Source organism: Micromys minutus, assembly GCF_963924665.1.
Source record: "Micromys minutus genome assembly, chromosome: 33".
In the NCBI taxonomy this organism is placed as follows: Eukaryota; Metazoa; Chordata; class Mammalia; order Rodentia; family Muridae; genus Micromys; species Micromys minutus.
In genome coordinates, this window is record NC_137968.1 from 12,848,130 (window position 1) to 12,875,486 (window position 27,357).

General features: G+C 36.7%; 1 protein-coding gene across 3 annotated transcripts in view; it reads right to left on the reverse strand.

The window, feature by feature from the left end:
- CSMD3 (CUB and Sushi multiple domains 3) overlaps nt 1-27,357 on the reverse strand; it is a gene marked incomplete at both ends in the record, with an annotated part of 1,162,760 nt that overhangs the window by 206,889 nt on the left and 928,514 nt on the right. For all 3 annotated transcript variants that reach the window (XM_080909303.1, XM_080909302.1, XM_080909301.1), the window contains one exon: nt 17,145-17,261. In XM_080909303.1, coding sequence (XP_080765429.1) covers nt 17,145-17,261 — 117 coding nt within the window. The remainder of the gene's footprint in view (nt 1-17,144; nt 17,262-27,357) is intronic.

Consider the following 27,357-nt stretch of genomic DNA (forward strand, 5'->3'; position numbering starts at 1 on the left):
TCCTTCTTTTTGTGTGCTTTCGTAATGAAGTGCTGTTGTTTGCTAGAAAACTTGCACACTGTTGTGTTTTCTTCATTACAGATCTCATCCCTCTATGCTAGAATTTGTAAAACTTCAGGAGCAAGGGTTCTTTAACTGAGCCCAGAACATGTGTCACACAGACATTTCTGCCTTACATTGCATCATAATTCATGATTCTTGTTGCATCTGTTTATAGAAAAGGATCTTACCTTGTGATGGGGATACTTTGTTGCCTAGCCTGGCCTGGCCCTGTTGGGGACAGAGTGACATGATTTCTGCCCCTGGGACAGGGCCCTGGGTGAGCCTCCAGGAGTGTTGATGGCTTCTGTAGGTACATGGCTTGTCTGTGTATTAATATTTTCTGGACTCTTTCCTTCTGAGGAGTGCCCTCTCTGTTAATGTGGGTGATTTCCATGATAAATAGAAACAGCACTGAGTCTAGAAGTCAGGGTGTGGCTATGTCTCAGCAAAATGGTAAACACTGGGATCTTCAGGACAGCTGTGGGGAAGAGCTCTAGATACGTGAGTCGAAAATATATAATTTCTCAATTATGCAAAAAATAAGGATATTGTATGAATTAGAAGAGGCAATTTACAAATCTAATGGAATCAATGTAGCCATGCTGTGAGCCAACTTGTTGGAAATTACTAAAGAAGGAGATAAAGAAATTTAAGGAGTGGTGATCTTGAGAGATCCCACCCAGCTATCTTTCTTGTTTATGCTTACAAAGGCAAAGAGATTCCTGAGTTTAGGATAATCTGTGCCTAACAAAGACCTAGGGGCCTCTGAATTCTTTTGTAAAGTTAAGAAAAACGTGTAGGCTTGCTGTTTCCTAAGAATCAAAGGGATGGCATGCTGATTAGCAAAATAATCCAAAGGAAACATGGCTGACGGCCTGAAGGATATGTAGAGTAAAAGATTGGACCAGAGTTCTGCTGGAGATGAGCTATACAAAGACATGCTTAGGTTATAAAAAGAAAAATTCTATGAGAACACACATACAAGCAGACAGTACGTGGACAGAGAGGTCTTTTAGTATAGCAAGGAAAGAATACAGACAGAGAAATCTCCAGAGAGAAAACAACATAGAGAGAGGCAGAGTGGAAAGCTGTATTAGGCAGAACACAGGTTGTCAGCTCCCAGAAACCCCTTTTCTTAGAACCCCTCTCCAGACCTAGGCTGGTCCTTGGCACTTGTTCTGTGTTTCAAGCAGGCACTACCCCCTTCCATAGGAAATGCATAAAAAATTCTGATACCTTGTCTCTTTTATATGTTATTAATTACTTGTGTAGAAAAACAGTCATCATGTTGAATGGAAGCTGTACAAAAAGCAGATATTTTAAGAAGATTCTGTGAATGTCTTGGGCAATTCCATTGTCTGGAACCCTGCTGTTAACAAGGATCCCAATTTTATGTGTGTATGTATATATTTATTTTGTGTTATTAGAAAATATCATCCTCATAGTTTCATGATACAACTAAAGACTTTATTCAAATTATTCTTAAGATGAGAAGTTTATAACTTACAAAAGCACTTTCTTGAAGGAGTCTTTAACTTGCATGGTACTATTATGAGACATTACAGGGTAAGAGTCATGAATACAATCAAAGTAAAAATACAGAAGTATAAATAATACCCACTTAAAATAATCCAAACAAACATAAAAATAAATCAAGTCAAAAAAAAAATAGGCTATTCCCAGCCGGACAACACAGAGTACAGAACACACAAGAAGACCATCCTCCACCAGGAACAGCAGTGAGCAAGGGACACAGGACTGTCGAGGAGGCATACCGACTAGCCAGGGTGCTGAGAGATCTCTGCCGAGCCTGCAAAAAAGTGCGGTCCCCCGGTTCCCCCTCTCCTCCCAAGCTTGCTTCAGGGAACCAGTAACCCAGCATTGGGCTATTCCCAGCCTGACAACACGGAGTGAAGAGCGTGCACTCAGACCATTCGCCACCAGGATCAGCAGTGAGCCAGGGATGAGCCAGGGACACAAGACTGAAAACAGGATCGCGAGAGGAAAAGGAAAGAATGTACCCCAGGGAAACCAAGACAACCAGCTTACCCATCACAGCAAACAGCAGAATGTCAAACACTCCAGAAAAAGAAGACAGAGACCTAAAATCATACCTCAAGATAATGATAGAGATTATTAAACAAGAACGGGATGAAAAGCATAAAGAATTAGAAGCTTTTAAAGAGGAAACATGAAGAAACAAGAAAAACAATCAAAGAACTCAAAGAACTAAAGGAAAACAGAACCAAAGAGGTGAAGGAATGGAAGAAGGAATTTAAAACAGAAATGGACACAATAAACAAAACACTAAAAGAGACAACCCTAGAGATAGAAAACCTAAAAGAGAAATTGGGAGACACAGATGCAAGCATTTCCAATAGACTACAAGAGATGGAAAAGAAAATCTCAGTGGCCGAAGACAACATTGAAAACATAGACAAAACAGTCAGAGAAGATACAAACACCAAAAAGCTCCTAACCCAAAATGTCCAGGAGATCCAGGACACAATGAGAAGACCAAACCTAAGAATAATAGGAATAGAAGAGGGCAAAGAATATCAACTAAGAGGCACAGTAAATATCTTCAACAAAATCATAGAAGAAAACTTCCCTACCCTTAAGAATGAGATGATCATGAGAATAAAACAAGCCTACCAAACTCTAAATAGATTGGATCAGAAAAGAAATTCCTCCCGACAAATATTAGTCAAAACACCAAGTGTCAAAGGTAAAGAAAAAATAATAAAAGTAGTAAGGGAAAAAGGCCATGTAACATATAAAGGCAGACCAATCAGAATCACACCCAATTTCTCAACAGAGACTATGAAAGCTAGAGGAACATGGACAGATATCATGCAAACCCTAAAAGAGCACAGGTGCCAGACAAAGCTGCTATACCCAGCAAAACTCTCAATCACCATAGATGGAGAGACTAAGATATTCCAAGACAAAACTAAATTTACACAATATCTGAACACAAACCCAACTCTACAACGAATTATAGGGGAAAAATACAATACAACGAGGGGAACTACATCTTAATAAAAACAAGAAAACCCGAAAGCAAGAAAATTAAAAGAAGAAAGACACACAGGCACAACTCAACCCTCATAAGCAAATATAGCAGAAAACAGCAACCACTATTCCTTGATATCTGTTAACATAAATGGACTCAATTCCCCAATAAAAAGACATAGGCTATCAGACTGGATCCATAAACAAACCCCAGCAATTTGCTGCATACAGGAAACTCAACTCAGAGACAAAGACAGACACTATCTCAGAGTAAAAGGGTGGGAAAAATCTTCCAAGAAAATGGCGCCAAGCAAGCAGGAGAGGCCATTTTAATATCGAATAAAGTAGATTTTCAACCAAAAGTTATCAAAAAAGATAAGGAAGGACACTTTTTACTCATAACAGGGTAAATACGTCAGTAGGACCTCTCAATCCTTAACATATAAGCTCCAAACACAAAAGCATCGTTATTCATAAAAGAAACCGTACTAAAACTCAACAAATACATTGTGTCCTACACAAAAATAGTGGGAGACCTAAATACCCCACTCTTACAAATAGACAGATCAAGGAAACAAAAACTGAACAAGGACACTGTAAAACTAGCAGAGGTTATGAACCAACTGGAATTAATAGATATCTACAGAACATATCACCCTAAAAAAAAAAAAAAGAATACAACTTCTCAGCACCTCATGGCACCTTCTCAAAAATTAACCACATAATTGGTCACAAAACACACCACAATATATATAAGAACACTGACATACTCCCATGCATCCTCTCAGATCACCATGGTCTAAGGGTGGTCTTTAACTACAAAAAAGACAACAAAAAGCACACATACATATGGAAACTAAACAATGCTCTATTAAATGATAGCATGGTCAAAGAAGAAATAAAGAAAGAAATTAAGGATTTTCTAGAATTCAAAACAACCAAAAACACAATATACCCAAACCTCTGGGATGCAATGAAAGCAGTACAGACAGGAAAACTCATAGCTCTGAGTGCTTCAAAAAAAAAAAAAAAAAACTGGAGAGAGCATACATCAAAAACTTGACAGCACAGCTGAAAGCTCTAGAACAAAAGGAAACAGGTATACCAAAGAGGAGTAGACTCCAAGAAATAATCAAACTTAGGGCAGAAATAGACCAAATAGAAACAAAAAGAACCATTGAAAGAATCAACAAAACCAAGAGCTGGTTCTTTGAGAAAATCAACAAGATTGAAAAAACCTTAGCCAGACTAAATAGAGGGCAAAGAGAGAGTATACAAATTAACAAAATCAGAAAGGAAAGTGGAGACATTACAACTGAAACTGAGGAAATTCAAGAAATCATCAGATCCTACTACAAAAGCCTATATTCAACAAAGCTGGAAAATATGGAAGAAATTGATGAATTCCTAGACAGATACAAGATCCTAAAGTTAAATCAGGACCAGGTACAATATCTAATTAATCCCTTAACACCTAAAGAAATAGAGGAAGTCATCAAAAGCCTCCCAAACAAACAAACAAACAAACAAAAAAAAAAAAAAAAAAAAAAACCCAGGTCCAGGTCTAGATGGGTTTAATGCAGAATTTTATCAGATAATTATTGATGACATAATACCAATACTCTCCAAACTATTCCACAAAATAGAATCAGATGGAACACTACCTGACTCATTTTTTTGATGCTACAATAACCCTGGTTCCTAAAACACACAGAGACCCTAAAAGGAAAGAGAACCTCAGACCAATCTCACTTATGAACATTGATTCAAAAATACTCAACAAAACCCTTGCAAACCGAGTCCAAGAACACATCAAAATGATCGTTCACCATGATCCAGTAGACTTCATCCCTCGGATGGAGGGATGGTTTAACATTCAGAATTTATCAGTGTAATCCACCATATAAATGAACTCAAAGAAAAAAACCACATGGTCATCCCACTAGATGAAAGCATTTGACAAAATTCAACACCCCTTCATGTTAAAAGTCTTGGAAAAAAAAGGAATCCAAGGCCCATACCTAAACATAATAAAAGCAATATACAGCAAACAAACAGCCAACATCAAACTTAATGGTGGGAAACTTGAAGCATTCCCAGTAAAATCAGGGACTCGACAAGGCTGCCCACTCTCCCCCTACCTATTTTCCATAGTACTAGAAGTCCTGGGTAGACAATTGGACAGCAGAAAGAAATCAAAGGGATACAAATTGGAAAGGAAGAAACAAAAACATCACTATTTGCAGATGACATGATAGTGTACTTAAGCGACCCCACAAATTCAACCAGAGAACTCCCATAGTTGATAAACTAGTTTAGCAAATTGGCCAGATATAAAATTAACTCAAACAAACCAGTAGCCTTCCAATATTTAAAGGACAAACATGTGGAGAAAGAAATTAGGGAAAAGATATCCTTCACAATAGTCAGAAAACCTATAAAATACCTTGGTGTGACTCTAACTAAGCAAGTGAAGGACCTGTATTACAAGAACTTCAAACCTCTAAAGAAGGAAATCGAGGAAGACCTCAGATAATGGAAAAATCTTCCATGCTCAAGGATTGGAAGGATCAACATTTTAAAAATGGCCATCCTACCAAAAGCAATCTACAGATTCAATGCAAACTTCATCAAAATTCCAATCCAGTTCTTCAAGGAGTTGGAAAGAGCAATGTACAATTTCATTTGGAATAACAAAAGACCTAGAATAGCGAAATCCATCCTCAACAACAAGAAAACATCTGCGGGAATAACTATCCCTAACCTCAAGCTATACTAAAGGCAATTGTGCTGAAAACTACATGGTACTGGTACAGAAATAGGCATGTGGATCCAGGGCATAGAATAGAAAATCCAGAAATGAGCCCTCATGTATATGGTCACCTGATTTTTGACAAAGGAGCTGTAAACATTCAATGGAAAAAGGACAGCATATTCAACAAATGGTGTTGGTCCAACTGGCACTCAGCATGCAGAAGAATGAAAATAGACCCTTTTTATCTCCTTGTACAAAGCTCAAGTGCAAGTGGATCAAAAATCTCCACATTAAATCAGGTACACTGAAACTATTAGATGAGAAAGTAGGGAAAACCTTAGAGCTCATAGGCACAGGAGAAAATTTCCTGAACAGAATACCAATAGCTTGAACTCTAAGGTCAAAGATTGACAAATAAGGCTTAATGAGATTGCAAGTTTCTGTAAGGCTAAAGACACTATCATGAAAACAAAATGGCAGCCAACATAGTGGGAAAAGATCTTTACCAACTCCACATCAGATAGAGGCCTATTATCCAAGTTATACAAAGAACTCAAAAAGTAGGATACCAGAGAATCAAACAACCCTATTTAAAAATGGGGTACAGAGCTAAACAAAATGTTCTCAATTGAGGAATAGCCAATCGCTGAGAAACATCTAAGGAAGTGTTGGACATCCTTAGCCATCAGGGAAATGCAAATCAAAACAACCCTGAGATTCCACCTCACACCAGTCAGATTGGCCAAGATCCAAAACTCAGATGACAACAGATGCTGGTGAAAATGTGGAAAAAGAGGAACACTTCTCCACTGTTGGTGGGATTGTAAACTGATCCAACCACTCTGGATATCAGTCTGGTGGTTCCTCAGAAAATTGAACATAGTACTACCTGAAGACTCAGTTAGTCTACTTCTGGGCATTTACCCCAGAGATACTCCAACATACAACAAAGATACATGCACCACAATGTTCATTGTAGCTCTATTTATAATAGCCAGAAGCTAGAAAGATCCCATATGTCCTTCAGTAGATGAATGGATACAAAATTGTGGTACATTTACACAATGGAGTACTACTCAGCTATCATAAACAATGGCTTAAGGAAATTCTTAAGAAAATGGATGCATTTAGAGAATATCATCCTGAGTGAGGTAACCCAGTCACAAAAAACAGAGATAATATGCAGTCACTGATAATGGGATACTAACCCCAGAAAGCTCTGAACACCCCATAAACAACTCGCAGACTGTGTAAAGTTCAAGAAAAAAAAAGAATATATTTTAATTAAAATAGAACTGTATCACATCCCCCTTTCTTTCCTACAGCCCTTCCTAGTTTCTCAAATTCATAGCCTCTTTTTCTATATTATTGTTACATATATGCATATATGTATGTATATGTACCCACAAATACTTAATTACAACCTTAAAATGTATTTGTATACTTTTATACAAAAATGCTTAAAAATTTTGTACATTTATCCTTTTTTTTAAATAAAGTTTAAAAAAAATACAAGTATAAAAGTCGTGGCAGAAAACATGGAGATAGAAAATTTAAAGAAAACTATCATTTTTCTATTTAATAATTTAAGCTATATTACAAAATACTCTACACTGAAAGTATAAAGTATGCACAATTGTTTTCTTGTGCTTCCATAATACAAGTTTGTAATTAATATTAGTATCAATTGATATTTAAGAACTGGTAAGCTTTTGTGGCCTTAATCAATAGAGCACATCGGATTAAAAATTCTTTGGAAACTTACTGCATTTAGACAATGGACACAACATGGTGTACAATAGTTTTATGTGATAAAATGTTGAATGAATAATCATGCCTCATTTTAATCCTCATAAATGTTTAATTGACTAAATATTTCACACTGCCTATGGAAGTTCTAGCCAAAACAGGAATAAATTAAATTAAGCTTTTGGTACTTGTAGTAGGCCTGACAAATTGGGACTGCCATAGATTTTTATCCTCAATTAAAATAATTAATATAGTCAAATGTAAAATAACATAAATTCTTCAGAGACTGAAATTCAATACCCAAGATTTACTCAGAGAAGTTGGAATGGTTAACCTCATGATTCAACCTCTTCACAGTGTAATTTGTCTATCTTAAAAGCCAAAGTAAATAAAATCTCAGGGAATATTGCTAAATAATTTTATGGCCGTACCGATATAGAAATCTATTGGAAATGTTTTTAAAAGTACTAGCTACAGCTAATGTTTAGTTAATAAATAGTTTGCTGTTTTTGGTTTGATTCCTTTGTTGCTCCTATTGCTTATCCCAGGAGCCTATCAGCCTGCACATTTAATGATACCACAACACATTCATTGCAGGACCAACTTCACCCAGCTTCTCTGAAGTTCTTTAATGACTCTGCCATTGCAATGGCTTCTGCAGCACAGCCACAAATATAACCATCTTCAATTTCTTGTGAAGCACAGGTCAAGAAGTCTTACTTTATAATGTTATTCTAAAAGTATGTTTACTCTCACAATCATTTTAGACATCCCAATAATCATGAAAGAGCTCACCATAAAAGATGTTCCACTCTGCAAACCTTAAGAGCCCATTGCCTCAAATGCCAAGAATTATATTTTCATTCCAAGGCTATATCATAACTTACATACCATCAAAACCAAATATTGATTCTTAAATGAATTTTATACTTAAGGCAGCACTATGCCCTCTCTCATATCTCATTAATGTGTCATATAGCCTTTTATATTCTTGCATCTTTGCATGTTGTCATAGCTTGGTAGGAGGCTACCATACTTGAGAAGCCATTAGTTACCCGAAGAGCTCCTTGGGATAAACAGAATGACCAGAAAAAAGGTATCTATGTATTTTAGGTGTTTTGTAAGCATTACTATCACATATGGCTCTCATATCTGAATGGCTGCTACTTTTCTGCATTATATACAGCACCACTGAAAAGCATCCAAGAATCAGTATAAGATCCTGAGTCACTGACAGTTTTTATATGTCATGCTAAGTGAAGACTTAGTCTTGCCTTTGTCTTCCTACATATCATCTGTCCACTGCCAAAGATCTAGTTGCATAACAGTATCAAAGGTTGCTCCTTTCACACACACACACACACACACACACACACACACACATATATATATGTGTGTGTGTGTGTGTGTGTGTGTGTGTGTATATATGTATGTATATATATTTGATAGGGATGAAGAAACCTATTTCACCTATTATAAGACATGAAGGTAATTTTTTAAGGGTATTAAATTTTAAAATTCCTTATTAATCTGAGGTTCTAGACCTCATAGTGCATCATTGTGATACTTGTTCAATGATAAAGAAAAGTAAAATAAAACCACAATTAGTTCTTCAGTTTGACAAGGATGAGTTGTAATGGATAATGAGAGTTTCCCTGAGGTTGGACCTCAGACACTGCTGACTAATCTTTCTCTCATCACTTGTCTTCATCTGGGTAGGCTGACAAGAGACTCTAAGGCACCAGTGAGGACATTGTAGTAGGCTACTAACTATATTCATGGCATCCTTTAAAAGTATTTATTAATCATTTTATTCATTTACATTTCAAATAATATTTATCTTCCCCTTTCTGTTTACCCATCCAAAAGATCCCCATTATGTCTTTCCTTTCCCCCCTCCCCTTTGCCTCTGTGAAGATGTTCCTTCATTCATTCATTCAAAGCTGCCTCATACCCTCTAGCATCCCCCTACACTGGGGCATCAAGCCTCCCTCTCCACCCACTGATGTCAGATAAGGCCATCCTCTGCTACATATGTTTCTGGAGCCATGATCCCTCCACGTATAATTTTTAATTTGTGGTTTACTCCCTGGGAGCTCTGGTTGTTCTAGTTGGTTGATACTGCTCTTCCTACAGGGTTGCAACCACCTTCAGTTCTTCTTCTAGCTCTTCCACTGGGGTCCCCCAGGCTCAGGTTGATGGTTGGCTGTGAGTATCTGCATCTGTATTGGTCAGGTCCTGGTAGAACCTCTCAGGGAACAGCCACATAAGGATTTTGGCATCAGCAATAGTGTAGTGGTTTGGTATCTGAAGATGGGATGGATACCTAGGTGTGGCAGTCTTTGGATGGTTTTTCCTCCAGTGTCTGTTCTGCTTTTTGTCCCTACCTTTCCTTTGGACAGGAACATCTGTGGACTTAAAACTGAGATTCATGGGTGGTCCCATTGCTCACCTGGGGATCATGCCTATTTACTGGAGGTGATCTCTAAAAATTGTATTTCCCCTTTCTTGGGTATTTCAGCTAAAGTTATTGCCATTAGCTCCTGGGAGTCTCTTACATCCCAGGAATTTGGGACTTTCTAGCGGTTATTCCCACTCTTTTATGAACACTTTAAGTGCTAAAAATATCACAAAAACTGGTCTCTGGACCAGGCAGAAATTCCTATGTAATGTTACCCGGGTTAAATGTTATCTACCTGATCATTTACTTATTTCTCTGCTTCTCTACAACAGGTGCTTTCTGTAGAGCCACAATTTCATATTTTGCCCTTAACTGGAGGACAGGAAGGACACCTGCTAATATGCTTGGGACAGTCCCACCGGAGGTTAATAAAGACTCCATTTGACAAATTTTGGGACACTTGGGAATTTTTCTCCTGTGATATCCCACTACAAGTTATTGAATAACTCCCTTAAACATCTAAATAAGTTTTCCATTTAGCTATTTAGGCATTCCACTATGTACAAGTTTATATTTCAATATTTAACACTATTGTATGGTGTATACTATGTTGTATACAAATAAAGTTGATTTTAAAAATAGAGTAATATTAAATAACAAAGGCAAATTTTGAATAAGCATATACTTCATGAACATTATTAATGTTAGATGAAGTTAAGATTTTGAAAAAGAAATAACCATTGATTTTGATATAATAGTGGTGTTAAAATGAAGTGTCATATACTATAAATAAAAGATATATAAAAGCCTTTATTGATCTTAGGAGTTTATCAATGCAGGAAACTTCACAACTGAAAAAAAGCCAATAAAATGATTTACTAACGTAAGAAGCATTCAGAAAGAACCATAAAGCAAATTGTCACTAAAATATTGGGGAAATTACTGACAATAAATTAGTGAATTAAGTAGAACGACAGGTAACTATAGTATAAATTATATAAAATATGCTGAGTAAAACAGGGGATTTTAAGCTGCAAGTAGATTCATCACAAGGAAAATGGCCCAATAAATGTGTTAAATTGAATGGAATACATTCCCAATTCAAACCATTCCATTTACGTAGAAAAATAAGAATAGCTTCACAATTCTAAAGCATGTTTGCACACTCACAAAAGTCCAAACATCCACAAAAGCAACTCCTGTGTACACTCTTGGTGGTATGCATACATATTAGTTCTAGCCTGGTGGCATTTACTTTTGTTTCAAACTTTTGAGAACTCTCCATTTCCAATGGGCAGCTACCAAAGCCTGAGTTTATGCAAAGTGACAGATGGGGTCCTGCAGCTTTCAATAACTAAGACTAATCAATGTCATCATAGTTAATGAAGCATTTTATCTAATTACAGCATTTCCAATACAATATTATGGTAAATTATGAAATAAAAAGTTAATACCTTAAAAGTGGGCCAGCAAGAGGGGTTACCAGATAAAAGTACTTATCACCCATTCTGTGACCTGAGTTTGAACCTTAGAAACAACGTGATGGAACTTTGAAACCAACTCTGGCAAGTTTTCTTTCCCCCTCCACATGTGTCCTGTGTCACATGTATTTACGAATAGATACACACACTATAAATAAATAACCTAAAGTAGATAAATAAATGCGGTGATACTGTAACAATTTTAATTGTGTAATGGAAGTAATGCCATAAGAGAAAAAAAAGTTTCTTCAATATAGGAGTTTCTTTGAAACAGTATTATATTATAGCCAAAAGAAAAGAAATTTAAGACAGTGAAAGCTAAGTAAACAAAAACCACAAATAAGAAAAGAATACAAACTCATTTTGGCTGGATGTTGTATAATGTCCTCACTATTGAGAGGATGGGACCATAAGAGAGCTGATCCCTGCTGGGCCGCATCCTGAAATTCTGTCTCCATTGACAAGAAAGATGAAAGGATCCTACACCATCCAAAAAACCTACGGCAGTGCAGAAAATGTTTTGAACTACTGGACTGAAGAAATCCTCAGGTGATTTAGAGATGTAGGAACTTGACTGATGTGTAGTGAGGACAGTGAGCCAATGATTGGATAAGAGACAAACACAGCTTGACTGGACCAGAGGTTTAATATCCATCTACAAATTTCCTGGATATTTCCCCCCAAAACTAGTCTAGGAATGACATGTGCTAGACCTTTTAGAAGACAGACCTCTCTAGAAATCTGACCAGAACATTGAGGTTATACACATATCAGGCTCAAAATATTTTACAACTTAGGCTTCTTTATAAAATTTCAATCTAAATTTGGAGTGACTACAATGAATACCTGATATGTCACTTATGTGGTGACTAATATTAAATTTTCTGTTTAAATTATGGTAACGTAGGTTGTACTCTATTGTTTTAGTTAAGTACTGTCCTCCAAAGTTCCATCAATACAAAAGCATAGAATATAATCACACATGAAAGATGACCTTAGCAGATTTAATTGGTTAAGAAGCAAGGTGATATCAAGTTGATTTAAGTGGGCCCTAAATAATTGTTATCATTATGATCCAGAAAAATAACTATCAGATTGAGAGACAAACAGGACTCTGACAATGCTCTGGAGAGATGAATGTAGTAACTGTCACTCAGCTATCAGCTCAAGAACCAAGGGGTTTCCTGGAGTTGCCACACCATTGGGGGATACAGGGAAAGTGTCATTCCCAACACTTGCTGGGTGTGTACATTAAAATATCTTACTTTCAAACGTCTAAAAATTAATTTTTAAGGTACCGTGTAACACATAGTTGAAGCAGCCTTTGGGCCTGTACGCACTGTGTGTTACAGAAACTCTCACAGTAGGAATCCAATGGGTACTGGAGAGAAATCAAGGTTGGAAAACTGAGACCAACTAGGGGTCTAAACCACTATGTGAGCCCACGTTGTTATATAGATGCTTATGTTATTATAAAATATTCCTATTCATGAAAGGAGATGCTCAAGTTTTCTTATTCTATCTCCTCCATTCTTAAAAAAATTCTTTGCTAACTACTCAGACTCACATCTTCATCTTTGCCCTCTATGGTGTGGTTTCCTCCTTGAGCTTTATAATAAAAATATCAGTGTCTTTTATCCCAAGTGAGAAACCGGAAATCAAAACAAAACAAGCAAAACCAAACCCCTTTGGTCACTGCCTGAAGTTGTCACTTATCATATTTCTTTGGCCAGCAAACTTTTGGAATAGATATTCACATTTCCTAACCAGTTTTTAACAAGGCCGCATTACAGACTGTCACTCCTTCCTTATGACCTGATACTCTGTTAAATGTTTATTTCAATAACATAATCTTTTATTCCATGTTATAAGTTCTCTCCATCTACAGTATATTACTTGTACAGGGTAAAAAAAAAAAAAATCAAGTTCCATATTTTCTCACTTACTAATGAGTAAACAATTGAGAATCAAAGCTACTAGGAAAACAAATACTCTTCATGAATGACAATTGAAAGTAGGAAAATTAAAATATATTTGCTAATAATTGTTTAATATCAGAGTCAGATAAAATAGTTTAATAGCATAAAATAATAGCCAAATACAAATAAACTTTACTCAACTAATAAAATCAAAGCTACTAGGAAAACAAATACTCTTCATGAATGAAAATTGAAAGTAGGAAAATTAAAATATATTTGCTAATAATTGTTTAATATCAGTCAGATAAAATAGTTTAATAGCATAAAATAATAGCCAAATAAAAATAAACTTTACTCAACTAACAAAATCAAAACTACTAGGAAAACAAATACTCTTCATGATTGAAAATTGAAAGTAGGAAAATTAAAATATATTTGCTAATAATTATTTAATATCAGTCAGATAAAATTGTTTAATAGCATAAAATAATAGCCAAATACCAATAAACCTTACCCAACTAACAAATTGTTTTTCTCAATGGCAATAGGACTGAAAATCTAAAATATAAATACTGGAAAATTTCCTTAAGATGTGAGGTTCAGTATAATTCCAAGGAGATGGAGAGAGACATTACAGACTGTCAGTTTTCTTCAGAGTAGGAAGAGAATCGGGATTAACTGGAAAGAAGTCCGCTCTCAGTAGGCAGAATCAAGTTCTGCACACGTCTGTTCTATGTGAATTCAGCTGAATACCACGCAAAAACACAGACATGTGCATGATCAGGTAACATGCAGCCTGTAAAAAACACACCAGCGCATCTGCAGTGGTGTGAAGCAAATCTCTTCTTTTCGTATGCTGAGGAAGCAACGGTCCTTTTAGTCTTATTGAGAGGTAATATGGCATATTATAGATGGTTTTTTATCAATAATATAGAAAAATTTCACTTTTAATGTTTTAATGTATGATTTCTCCCCCGAAGTAACTATTTCAGAGCCTCAGCTCCTATTCAGAAAGCAATTGAAACAAATGAACCGAGTGTTCTTGACAGATAATGTGCTAAATGATTTACAAGTTAAGTCCTAAGAGCATTCCAGTCTAAAAGATATAAAAGAAGGAATGATCATAATTTGAAACAAATGACAGAACCAGAGAAAAATGTGAGAAATGACATGTGATAAGCCGATAGCGGAATGCAGTAAGAAACAGCTCAGTGTGGCAATAGCAGGGAATTATGGGAAAGTGAGAATGAGAGAAGACAGAGGTGAAATAGGAATTTGATTTGTAGGGAAGCACTGCCCATTGCTTAACCACATCATCCCACCGAGCTAGAGGTACAGACAGGAAGAATGAATTTACCTGTCTGTGTTTAATCCCACAACCCTTCCCTCAAAAAGCTCTGCAAGACAACTGGAAGAGCTGGACGTGTACATATTTGAGAATCTGGCATTTATTTATACAGCTTAACGTTGGATTTCATAACTAAATAATTCAAGTCATTATTTCATTTTCAAGCCATCTGAATGTTAAGACCTAGTTTAACTACAAATCTAGGTTGTTTGATTGGTCCATCTTTTTCTTCTTTTCAGGGGGAGTGTAGGGCTAGAGAATCTTCCATCTGAATGAGAATGTAAATAAAGGAGTCTCCATGTGGGTGTTGGTATGCCAACCATTTTCTGACACAGTGAAGCTTAATTGTAATATAACCCCAGGATCTGAGCAGTTATCATCCCTGTTCTGAAGATGAGGAAGTCAGCTGGGCTGAAATGGTAATTTGTCTGACGACAAAGAGAACCAGTTGTTGAACTAAATCCTGAACCCAGAACTGAGGCTCTAGGCTGCCTCTCTCCTGCCCAGGGTGTTTGAGCATGCTGTATAAGAAACGAGCTCTTGACATAACATCTCTCTTCCTTTGCACAGCTCTTTCTTTTGAATGAATTTTATTTACAAGTAGAGAATTCTCAAAAATTTTTCAAAGAGAACCAAGGGGCATTAATGAGAATGCATGTGTTTAAATTTATAAATAGAATAAATATGAAACATTGATAAAACAAAATTATATTTTTGTATTAATAAACCAAAGTGTGCTTTATTTTATCGATTTATAACTAAAGATTTTTTTTTTTTATAAATCCTTCATGATTATCTTCACATGGCATTATTTTTAGGCTAAAAAGATTAAATTCAATTAACATTAACCTGACAAATAAAATTTACATTAATTAGAAATTTGTTAAGTAATTATTATTTCAAACAATATTTTTTCTTACTCTTGTGAAACAAACACATACTACTGTCAAATATCACTATAGTAAATGGCATGTCTACGGATCAGAAAATAAAATGCCCAATATATTTCTCTCTTATTTTTCTGGCCACATGGTTTCCTCCATTGGGAGTAGAACAGAGAAAATTAATAGCTTTCAAAAGGAACACAGAGAGGCATGCACTTTCTGTACAATCCTTCACTGAACTGTGTCAGAAACTATATAATGCTTTTTGCATTTATGATCCCTAAAGTTCTAGAAGGCAGAGGATGCTCTTGGGCAATTCACAATACCCATAAAGTCCCCACCCCCACACAAGAGAAGGATTTTCTTTCTGAAAGGTCACTCTCCTCAATACTGACAAACTCAAACATGTGAAAATCGATCAGTGTGCTGTGCTGAAGAAATACTTCACACAGTACTGAAGTTGACATCTTGCTAATGCTAGCATAGTAGCCAGCATTAGCCCAATGATAACATGGACTTTACATGCTTCCTGTATGATGTGCATGTCCTCAATTACGTTGAGAATCATAGACTAGATTTAGAGGCAGGAAAGGAGAATGTGTAGGTAGTATCTGGTTTCAAGAAATTGGACTGGAAACATCAGCTTATTTTAGATATCAGCAGCAGAAATAAGTTGTTATCCAGTGGTATCTACTGATAAAAATCCATGTCCTTCTGATAGAGGACTGAGTCATCTAGAGGCAGACATTCATGATGGGTACAACGAATTCTTTGTCATAGAGTACAATGCTGCCAATCTTAATTTGGAATGTTTATGAACTTTCAGCCACTGTAGCTACTCTTTACAGCTCATTAAATTTCCCTTGCCTACCTAGGCATGGACAGAGCTTAATCTGGCAAAAATACAGCTGAACCTCAGGGCGAACAACTTTTGAAGCCATCTAAGTGACCTTTAAGAACCACAGTCAATCAAGCTGATGTTGAGACAGCAAAGGACACAGTGTATTCTCAGTGCTAATATACAAAAGATTTTCATATTTCCAAGAGGATCTGAGGTCTTCTTTGTTGTCAATTTATAGTTGTTCTAAAAATTAGTTGTATTAAATCAAAACGTTTCCACTCTGAAGATGTGTTAATGAATTATAAACCCGATATGCATTTTATAAATAATTCTGTTACTGTTACAATAGTTATATGTTTGAATTTATGTGCATGTTGCTTAGCAGGTTTTGCTCTAGGCTCCAGTTATTTCTCATCTAATGTCATCCCAATAAGAAGGCACTTGCAAGGTTACTGGATGCTTTTATTTTTTAAAAATTAAAAAAACAATCCTGTTTTCATTTTTGTATTGTTGTTCACCTGTACACGTGACTGTTGCTACAGATTACATAAATGACCTCAGTTTCACCACAAAGCTAGCACCTGAACAATTGCAGAGGAAAGCAGTTTGTGCACAGTAGAGAGTCTCCTGGTAACTCTTGAGATAACATGTAATGGAAGTCAGGCATGTCTAGAAATGAAGAAGGAACGCTGGGATGAATCTTACTTACCAAACTCCTTGGGGACTGCAATGGCGTACACACAGTTGTGATCCACACTGTAATTCTTGGGGTAGTTTGGTGACAGCACTGTCCCTTCGGAACCTGTTGAACGACTTCCACAGGGTGCTGTTGAGTAGAAATGATAAAATAAAATATTTTCAAACAGCATTCCAAACATTAGAATAGGAACGTCTTCTCGATTGATTCAAAATCAGTTATTAAAATCTAAACATAAAATTTATTTTTCCATGCTCATACAAGTCATGACATCACTTGAGTGTTAGGTATTTATTTTAAATGAAATGTATAAAACTTTATGAGCTTTGGAAATACTGTCCTCTAAAGCAAAGCAATATACTATCTTATAACAGTTATGTCTAAAAGTAGTAATGAAGACATTTCATTTACAAACCTGTAAAGTTAAGAATACCAATGTAAAGATGAGAGAGCATATATACACTGAGGAGAGCTGTCAGGTATCGTAATGTTACTCAGATTGTACTGTAATTATGCTGCTGTGAAGTTAATTATTTCATGGACGGTTTTGCAAATAAGTTTTCTCAAACTATGCCACGAGCTCTGAAGCTCTCAAACGATGCCACGAGTTCTGAAGCTGTGGGTTGCATATCAAATATCCTGAATATCTGATTGTTACATTACAATTTATACAGTGGTAAAATGACAGTTCTAAAGTGTCAATAAACTAACATTATGGTTGTGGGTCACCTGGACATGAGGAACTACATAGTAAATGCTCATAGCCATAGGTAGGTTGAGAAGCACTGTTCTAACTTTGTCTTTCCTTTCCAATCTCTATCTGCCTTAAAGCTAAACCAGTTCATAGTGCATTGATACTGATTTATTTGCTACCTTAGACACAAATTTCCCAAAACCGATGAAGCTGATTGCACCTGGTAAATTAATAGAAACTGTTTCTGCCATTTAGAAGACATAAGATCCACTAAGATTCCTGAAGAGGATATAACTTGTGATCTTCGACATGGAGAAAGTTTAAGATACTATTAAATATTCATATATCTGTGAGAGCTGATATTTTTTAAGCAGAAAAATCAACTTAGAAGGCAATGAACAAGGATGAACAAAAACAACCAAAATAAGGACTTAGGTTGCACCAAAAGCTCCTGAAACAAGAAGCTACAAAGTATCCTGGAAGCTGAGTGAAAAGGAAGTTCCACAAAAACAAATCAAACAAACAAAAAAGCTTCAAACTGCTCACAGTTACATGGCAGTTAGTAAAAAAAAGAAAACTTTATACTCTGTTACATGAAGAGGTAATTTTCTTCCCCATACCTAAGGATTTTTCATAAAAAGAGTTTCCAAAAATACATACACTTCAAAGCACAGTAACTTTTTAAACCGGGTTATATAATAAATTCTGAATTCACAAATCCTCTACACAATAAGATTACATAACATGGTCAAAGATACAAACTGCCTTTCTATATGCGAGAGAAGACCTATAGACTCCCTTAAAATACTCCTGTCTACCCATCACCAGTTATGGCCACCAGATGTCCTTCAACTAAGGAAAGGATATAGAAAATGTGGTACATTTACTCAATGGAGTACTACTCAGCTATTAAAAACAATGGCTTCGTGAAATTCTTAAGCAAATGGATGGCTCTATAAAATATCATCCTGAATGACGTAACCCAGTCACATAAGAACACACATGGTATGCACTGACGAATAAGCAGATATCAGCCCCAAAGCTCAGAATACCCAAGAATCAATTCACAGACTACATGAAGCTCAAAGAGAAGGAAGATGATTCACTTCTTCCTGGAAGGAGGAACAAAATACTCACAGAAGGAAATAGAGCGACAAAGAGTGGAACAGCAATTGAAGGCAAGGACATCCAGAGATTGCCCCTCCTCAGACCATATGCAGCCACCAAACCCAAACCCAGTCACTATTGCTAATGCCAAGAAGTGCTTGCTGTCAGGAACCTGATATGGATACCTCCTCAGAGGCTCTGCCAGAACCTTACTGATAGAGATGAGGATGCTTGCAGCTAACCATCAGACTGACACAGGGACTCCAATGGAGGAGACAGAGAAATGATTGAAGGAACTGAAGGGCTTTACAACCTCATAGAAAGAATAACATCATCAATAACCAAACTCCCCAGAGTTCCCAGGGACTTAACCACCAACCAAAGCTTACATATGGAGGAACTTATGGCTCCAGTCGCATATGTAGCAAAGGATAGCATTGCTTGGTGTCAACAGTAGGAAAAACCATTGGTCCTGTGAAGGCTCGTTTCCCCAGTGTAGAGGACTGCCAGGATGTTGATGTAGGAGTGGGTGGGTTGGGATGGGAGCATCTTTATTTATTGTCATTAGTGAAGCTTAACAACCTGATGCTTTAGTTTGACTTTACCTAACTATATTTTAAACATTTTTGAAAACAATGTGCTGGGAAGACAAGAATGCTTGGGGAAATGTGAACAGTTGTTATCTGTCTCAAGAGATTTTAGAAGTGCACCAAAACTGAAGAGGAAACATTTTTTTTTCCGATTATATGGTTTTCTTTTGTCTATCCTAAGAATCTGGTTGACACTAAATCAAAAGAAAATTAACTAATTTGTTTGGAATTGAAATTTCAAGAAAGTGTTTAGTCTTGTTCTGTGACAGCAGGTTTAATTATTAAAGCAATCTGAAGCGTACTGTACCATAACTGGGACAACAGAGAAAAAGCCCACAGAAGATGTACCAGTCTAAGGGGGACAGGTTACATCTATAGCTTGCAATAGACCTTGGTAGCATTGCTCAACTGGTCCTGGATTTATTGAAATGGTTTCAGAGAGTAAGTGAAGTCAGGCTATGTGCCGCAGGGCTGGATTCTGCAGGAAAGCCAATGAGGCTGTTCTGCGGAGCTGCCAAGGGAAGTTCAAAGGGGTTTGGAAGAGACTGGAGACTCCAGGGCCATGCCTTGGTGGCCGGTGAAGCTAAAGAAATGGAGTAAAGTTAATGTGAGAAAGAGGCCAAGGATGTTATAGGAGGCACGCTAGAGAAGCGGGGCTGCCTAAATCCACTGGTGTCCAGCAAATTTCATAACCCATTTGATTCTGGACCTGATGCTTTATTGTGTAGTGTTTTCTGTGCTAGATGTTGCTCTAGTTATTCACTACTATCCCCCGATGCTACCACTCTGGAATGGAGTACTCTCTCATACCTAATGTTGGAATTATATAATTACCTTTTAATTTTACAGAGGCTATCAGTTAAGAAATTGTCTTGAGTGTCAGAGCAGACAGGCTTCAGACTTTTAAATTCTTGGAATTTCTAAAGATTGCACAGACTCTTGATGTTGCATTTTATTTTGCATTATAAAATCACTAAGAGACTTTAGTGGCAACAGAAGATTCTGATTACAAGCGATGTTGTTGAGTATGAATTTGCCAAGGGGTAGATTTTGATTCTTAATCTCAATTATCAACTTGATTATCATTAGAGTATTCAAATGAAAAGACATACTCACTGTGGGCAGCACCATCCCCTATGCTTGAATCCTGGACAATGAAAAAAGGAGCAACTAAGCTGAGCATACATATTTGTCTCTCCTTGTTTCCTGACTGAGTATTCAATGGGACCCTTTCTCTCAGTCTTCTGCTATTTGCTAGTAATCTACAACAATGGATCCTACCTTAATTTATTAACCACAAGAAAACTTGTTTCTTTCCAAACCCTTTTTTTAGTGTCATGTTATTTTATCGCAACAAGAATAGTAACTAAGTACAGAGTTTAGGTTTTATGTTTGAAGTTTGTTAAATAATATTTAATTTGGTTTATTAAAATGTGATTGTACGTTTAGGTGTCTCAATAACTGGCAGTTTGAGGAGTCCACACTTTGTTTAATTTCTCCTCAAATATTTTGACAAAAACAAAATATTATTTTCCAAAGAGCAATTTTGTATTGGGCAGTATTGTAATAGCTTTTTTGTTTATTTTTTAATATTCAGTAAAAGCAGATTAAATAAATGGAATTAAATTAATAAATCCAGAATGTTCAAGAAAGAATAAAATGTAATGAAGATAATATCCAAGAGTCTTCATTTTCTTCAACTCTTATCCTTGAAATAAGAGTAGTCAGGAATAGTCCTGTTTCAGCACTGATAACCTTATTCAGCTGCTGATGCTGCTACTACAGGAGTGTTGTAAAAATGGATGATGCATTGTGCTTTCTAAGATGTTATAACCTTAAAATCCTCATTTGAGTGTACATGATAGGAAGTTTTATTCTTATATTTTGGGAAGTATGAATGAAAATTATTGCCTTTTAATTCAGGCTTAGCTTTGCGGCTAACTCAGACTGCACATACGGCATTCTACATTTTCTGTGCCTATCAGCTTTGATTTCTTTCATGGGTTTTATTCTGTGTGATGTACATTACGGACGTTGATGAAATTGTTTACATGTAAACATGAAGGATTCTGCATAAATATATGGAGATAGCTGATAATTTGATGTCCTGTGGTCACTGATTACAGATTCTGTAAGCAAGAAGCTTTCAACTTGTGCATCTGTAACCCTTTGGGAGACAAATATGCTTTTACAAGGGACACCTAAGACCACTGGAAAATAAAATATTTTTATTACTGTCCATAACAGTTCTAATGTTGCATTATGAATTAGCAACACAATAATTTTATGAATGAGAGTCACCACAACATGAGGATCTGTCTTTAAAGCATCACAGTCAGGAATATTGAAACTTCGTTCTGTGAACATTCCTGGTAACATGTTCTTTGTTTCTTTTAGTCAACATAACCAACTTCATAGCCAATGAAGCCTAACTTTATGCTGGCAGGCAATAATTGAGAAGTATCTGATTATATAAATAAGGAGAGGTTACACTATCAGATAAAAACCTAGTTTTTATGCTTATCCAATATAAATAGACTACACTGAGGCATCTAATGTTGGCCTGTAATATGCTATTATCTCAATTTCATCCCAGTAGTGAACTTTGGGAAAGGACAGCTTTGGCCTTCTATTTTCTTAACAAATGAATAATAAAAAGGTACGTGAAGAACTTTTTATCCTTTTACCAAACTGGCCTTTTTTTTTTTTTTTTTTTTTTTTTTTTTTTCTGAAAAGAGACAATATTTATCACAAGATTTTAAACAGAAGGAATTGTCGGCTCATCATTTGGAATTTGATTATAAATGTTATAAAGTTACAGAGTGATGGTCTGACAGTACATTATTAGGCCGAGTGAATTAACCAAGTAGGGCTCCCAAGGGGTCACAGACACTAACATGGCAAGCATGGGACTGACTAGGTTCTCTGTTCACTCTGCTATGGCTGCCATCTTTGAGTTCTCCTGAGACTCCTAACAGTGGGAGCAGGTGTATCTCTGACTCTGTTGCCTGCTCTTGAAACTCTTTTCCACCTAATTGGTTGCTTTGTTCAGCTTCAACAGGAGGGCTTTCCCTGTGTCTCACTGTATCTTGTATTGTACTGCCTAGCTGTTGTCTCTGGCTGGCCTATAGTTTTCTGAGGAGTAAATAAAGTGGGAGCAGACCTGTGTGAGAGGGCAGGTTGTGGGCATCCTGGAGGAGTGGATGGAGGGGATACTGTGGTTGGGTGAGATGGTATGTGATAAGAGTCTATTTTCACTTTAAATAAGTTACGGTTCTCTGAGGCAATACACAAACGAGACAAAAACACAATATGCCATTTCTATATGATAACACAGCTGAAGAAATTCAATGGATGTACTAAAAGACTCTGATGACAGAAACCTATTTTGCAAGTAATATCTTATAGGACCAGAATTCTCTAGAGCACACTTTGCCAAATAACACACTGATGTGGCTGAAATGTGTCATGCTGGCAACTGCCCTGATGTTTACACGGCTAATTATAATTAATCACTACTTTGCAGCACTGGGAAATTCTGTGTACATACGAAGCCAAATCATTTTAGGGATTTGAAATGTTAACGTTCTCTTTTAAAAACAGGCCGTATTCACATTCTCTGTCCCTGACCTAAGGTCACGTGAAAGACTGATTTGCTGTGCATGCACATGGGTCATTTATCGTTTCTCTCTATCTGCTCTACTTTATCAGTTACAGTTCAGATTCTTAGTAGTGTATACAGAGCTAGTCCAGTCACAAGTGTCCTTGCTCCTGCTATAGATTTCTCTGACATGTGAGTCTTATCATGATTCACCTATCTCTCTAAGAGCACTAGGATGTAAAAAGAAAAGTCTCTATGTTAAGTTAGATAACTAAGAAAATTTACTTATCAACACCAGACTGCAGAAAAATAATGTCCCAGGCACACAACACAATTCTCTTCAGAAGAAATTATGCTAGGAGCACCACCTAAATCCAATTCAAAATTTAAATAGATCCTCTACTAATCAACCGTATAAAATATTGGTTTTATTTCCTCTGATTCGAGGTCCACTTTGTCTGTTTATTTGGTTATTGGATATCACTACAACTTTGTATGTAGGGTTGAAACTATGAAAAATGAGTGGCTTTAATCAACTGAGTATAATCAACAGAATAATGTTTAACTCTGAGCACTCTGTAGATTCTAGACTCCACTGAGGGAACAGTAAATCCATGACAATTCAAAGTAATTAATCCTCATTAATCCTGTATCCACATGGGACAACCTTCAGTGAGTATGTATAAAGTCACACATTTTAAACTCTTGTTTTAATTGCATTTAAAAAATATTGTTTTCATACAATGTACTCTAATCATGCTTTTTCCATCAGTAGCTCCTCCCCACCCCTCATCGACCTATCCAAGTCCATGTTCCCTCTCCCCCCCCTCCACCATTTCCTTCCACTTCCTATTCCTCCCCCTCTCCCTTTCCCTCTTCCTCTTTCTCTCTCTAATAATCAAACAAATATATGTTCTCAGTTTTCTTAGGAACTGCTATATTGATTTCTAAACTGGCTGTACAAAGCTTCACCCCACTAGCACTGAGAGGTGTTCCCCTAGTTCCCCATCCTTACAAGCATGAGCTGTCACTTGTGCTTTTGATCTTAGCCATACTGACAAGTAAAAGATGGAATCACAATGTCATTTTGGCTTGCATTTATTGGATGACTAGAAATGTTGAACATCTCTTTAACCATTTCCCAAGCCATTTGTGACTCTTTGAGAATTGTCACTCAGCTCTTTCATGGGAGCTTCATTCGTAATAACCAGAAACTGGAGACAACCTAGATGTCTTTCAACCAAAGAATGGATTTAAAAATTGGGGTATATTTACACAATGGATTATTACTTTGGTGTTCAAAATATACCATCATGAAATTTGTAAGTAAATTGATGGAACTAAGAAACATTTTCCTGAGCAAGCTAACCAAGATTCAGAAAGACGTACATAGTATGAACTCACTAAAAGTAGGTATTAGCTGCTAAGTAAGAAATGATTGTGCTACAGTGCACAGACTCAGCAAGGCTAAGTAAAGAGGAAAGTTGGGGGGGGGCAATGAATCCCCGTGGAAAGAAGAAATTGAATGGATTCGTGGGTAAACTGAATAGTGAGTGGTGATAGGAAGAGGAGAGATCGGGAGATTACTGGGAGAGAGGACTAGAGATGGGGGGCATTTGTGGGGTGATTGGAAACTTAATGCAATGGAAACTCCATGGAATACACATGGGTGACCAATAAGGTCTCATAGAAATGGGAGGCATGGATTCTATATTGCCATTTTCTGTGACCAGGCAAAGCTTGCACAGGTGGGATTGGGACTTTAACTTAGTCACAAAACCTTTGATCTGACATTTGTTCTTCTTTCAAGATGTGCTAGGGCAATGAATAGCAAGCACAGAACTTGTTCGGGTGGCTAAGCAACTTCATGTATACAACACCAGAGGAAAGCCATTCTTGACACTCCCTGGATAGACAGGAAGCAGTGGGTGGACAGCCAAATGCTTGGGGAACCCAGACAAAGAGGTATATGTGTGTGTTGGAGACGGGCATTCAGGGAGCCAGAGAGGTTGAGAATGCCACAAAACGACAACCTACAAAATCAAATAAGCAGGCTCATAGGGGCTCACAGAGACTGAAGCAACAATCAAGTAGACTATATTCATCTGAGCTAGGTACCCTGCGTGCATGGTATGATTTGTGTTCTTATGGGAGTGGAGCTTATTTTTAACACTTTTGTCTGATCTTGGACTCCTTTCCTTCTCCTGGGTTGCCTTATCCAACCTTGATATAAGGTATTATTCCTACTCTCACTGTAATGGGCTCTGCGCCTTTCAGGTGATGTTTCTGGGAGGCCTGCTATTTCTGAAGGGGAATGAAGGAGAAGTTGATGGGGTGGGGGTGTGGGGAGCAGCTAGGAGGAGTGGAGGGAATGGAAACTGCAGGGTAAGATATTAGAGAATCATAATAAATAAATAAAAATGTAAATAAAGAGAGAACATTTTAAGACACAGAAAAAAAATAAACAAAATACAAGAACAATCCCAAATAATATCTCCCTCCCCTCTCTCTTTCCCCCCCTCTCTTTCCCCCCTCTCTCCTCTCTTTCCCTCTCCCACTTATTCCTCTCTCCTTCCATACCCCCCCACAAACCACACAATTAAAACCAAACACATTAAATAAAATGCACTGAAGACCAAACCATCATGTATCAATGATAGTTATATTCCTAAATTACATATCCAATGATAAACCTGAAAAGGAAGGCAGAACACCTTCTGTAGATTTTTTTTGCCATAAAGAAGGCTTTCTCCTTGTGGTTTGAGCCAGTACATGAGTGTGTGACAGAGAAGAAGAACAAGTCCCTTTTCTAGAAAGTAAAATAGAACAGCAAACCAATAACCTAGAGAGATCTTTGCAGTATCCAGGTGAATTAAATACTTCATAATACATGCAACATAGCTTCAAGCTACTTGAAATTTCCTGTCTCTTTACTTTTGTACTGTATAATTTATTATCAAATACACTGTATAATGAAAACTCAAATCTACAAATTATTCTCAGAAACCAAGTTAGGTAGTTTGAAAAGCAATGTCTTCTTACAGGTCACAGAAGAGCAATGCACTATATTAAATCAATAATTTACTAGCTGCAACCTGTGTGGTCCTTCCGTTTGAAAGAACTGCTGTACCTGACAAAACTGCTGGTCCACTTCTCATAAATTACTTATGCCCTGATATAGCCTGATTGAATTTCACAATGCATAAATTCTCTTATGGAACACATTTGAAAGATCCCCATGGAGTATTGCTTTAAGACACAAAACCTTTCCAGACCTTTAAACTCTCTGCTGTGAATTTTAAGACAGTCAGCTACTATTTCCAGTATTGACCTTAAAATTAAAGTTGATGCCTTTCTTTCTCATGTTTGCCAAAAACTTTGATCTCTGTGGAAATATCCATGTGTCCAGCTGGCCCTTTCATGATTCTATTCATGTCTCCTATATACACATTAAGCATTTCATTTTGCTTACTTGCCTCAGAGATAAAACCTCCAATGGTGATGTTTCTCTCTTTAAATTTATAATGGTGATAACTACTCCTTTAAATTGTAAGCATTACCATTTATTGGCTGCTACCTTTTGGTATATTCTTATCTCTTTATTAATAAAGCAGTAAATAATATTGCTGCGAGGTGTTCTTTGCTTTCTTTATTTCAGCACAGAAGCTAGAGTCATTCTTCATCCTCCTTGTAATAATCTTGTTGCATAAGTTCATATTTTTGAAGTTATTTTCGAATATTTATTTTATTTTTATTATGATTATTTATGTTGGGGGGAGGAGAGGTGTCTGGGTAAATGCAGGTGCCTATGGAGTGCAGAAGACACTAATTTCCTGGAGCTGAAGTTACAAACATTTATGAGCAGTCCTGTGTGTGTTTCCTACAGAGCCATTGCTCTAGTCTTTCATGTTACATTTAATCATAAAATTTTCCATCACAATATAGTAATTATCGGCCATGTAAGGCACTTTAACGGCTCAATATGTAAAATCAATAAGTTGTAAGCTCTACCTCTCTCACTTCCAGAATTGCTTTTGTTTTCATTTGATATTGTTACCCAGAAAGGTCTCCCTTTATCCAACACAATTCTGTGAGCTAGGACTCCCATCAGTGCCCACTTCTGAAGAAAGAGTCACCCAATGGCAAATGCTAGGAGTTAGCTGGCATCCTTGGATAGATATTTTCATCACCTGACATAGAAATTTAGTAGCAGTCCTGGGGATGCAGATGGTT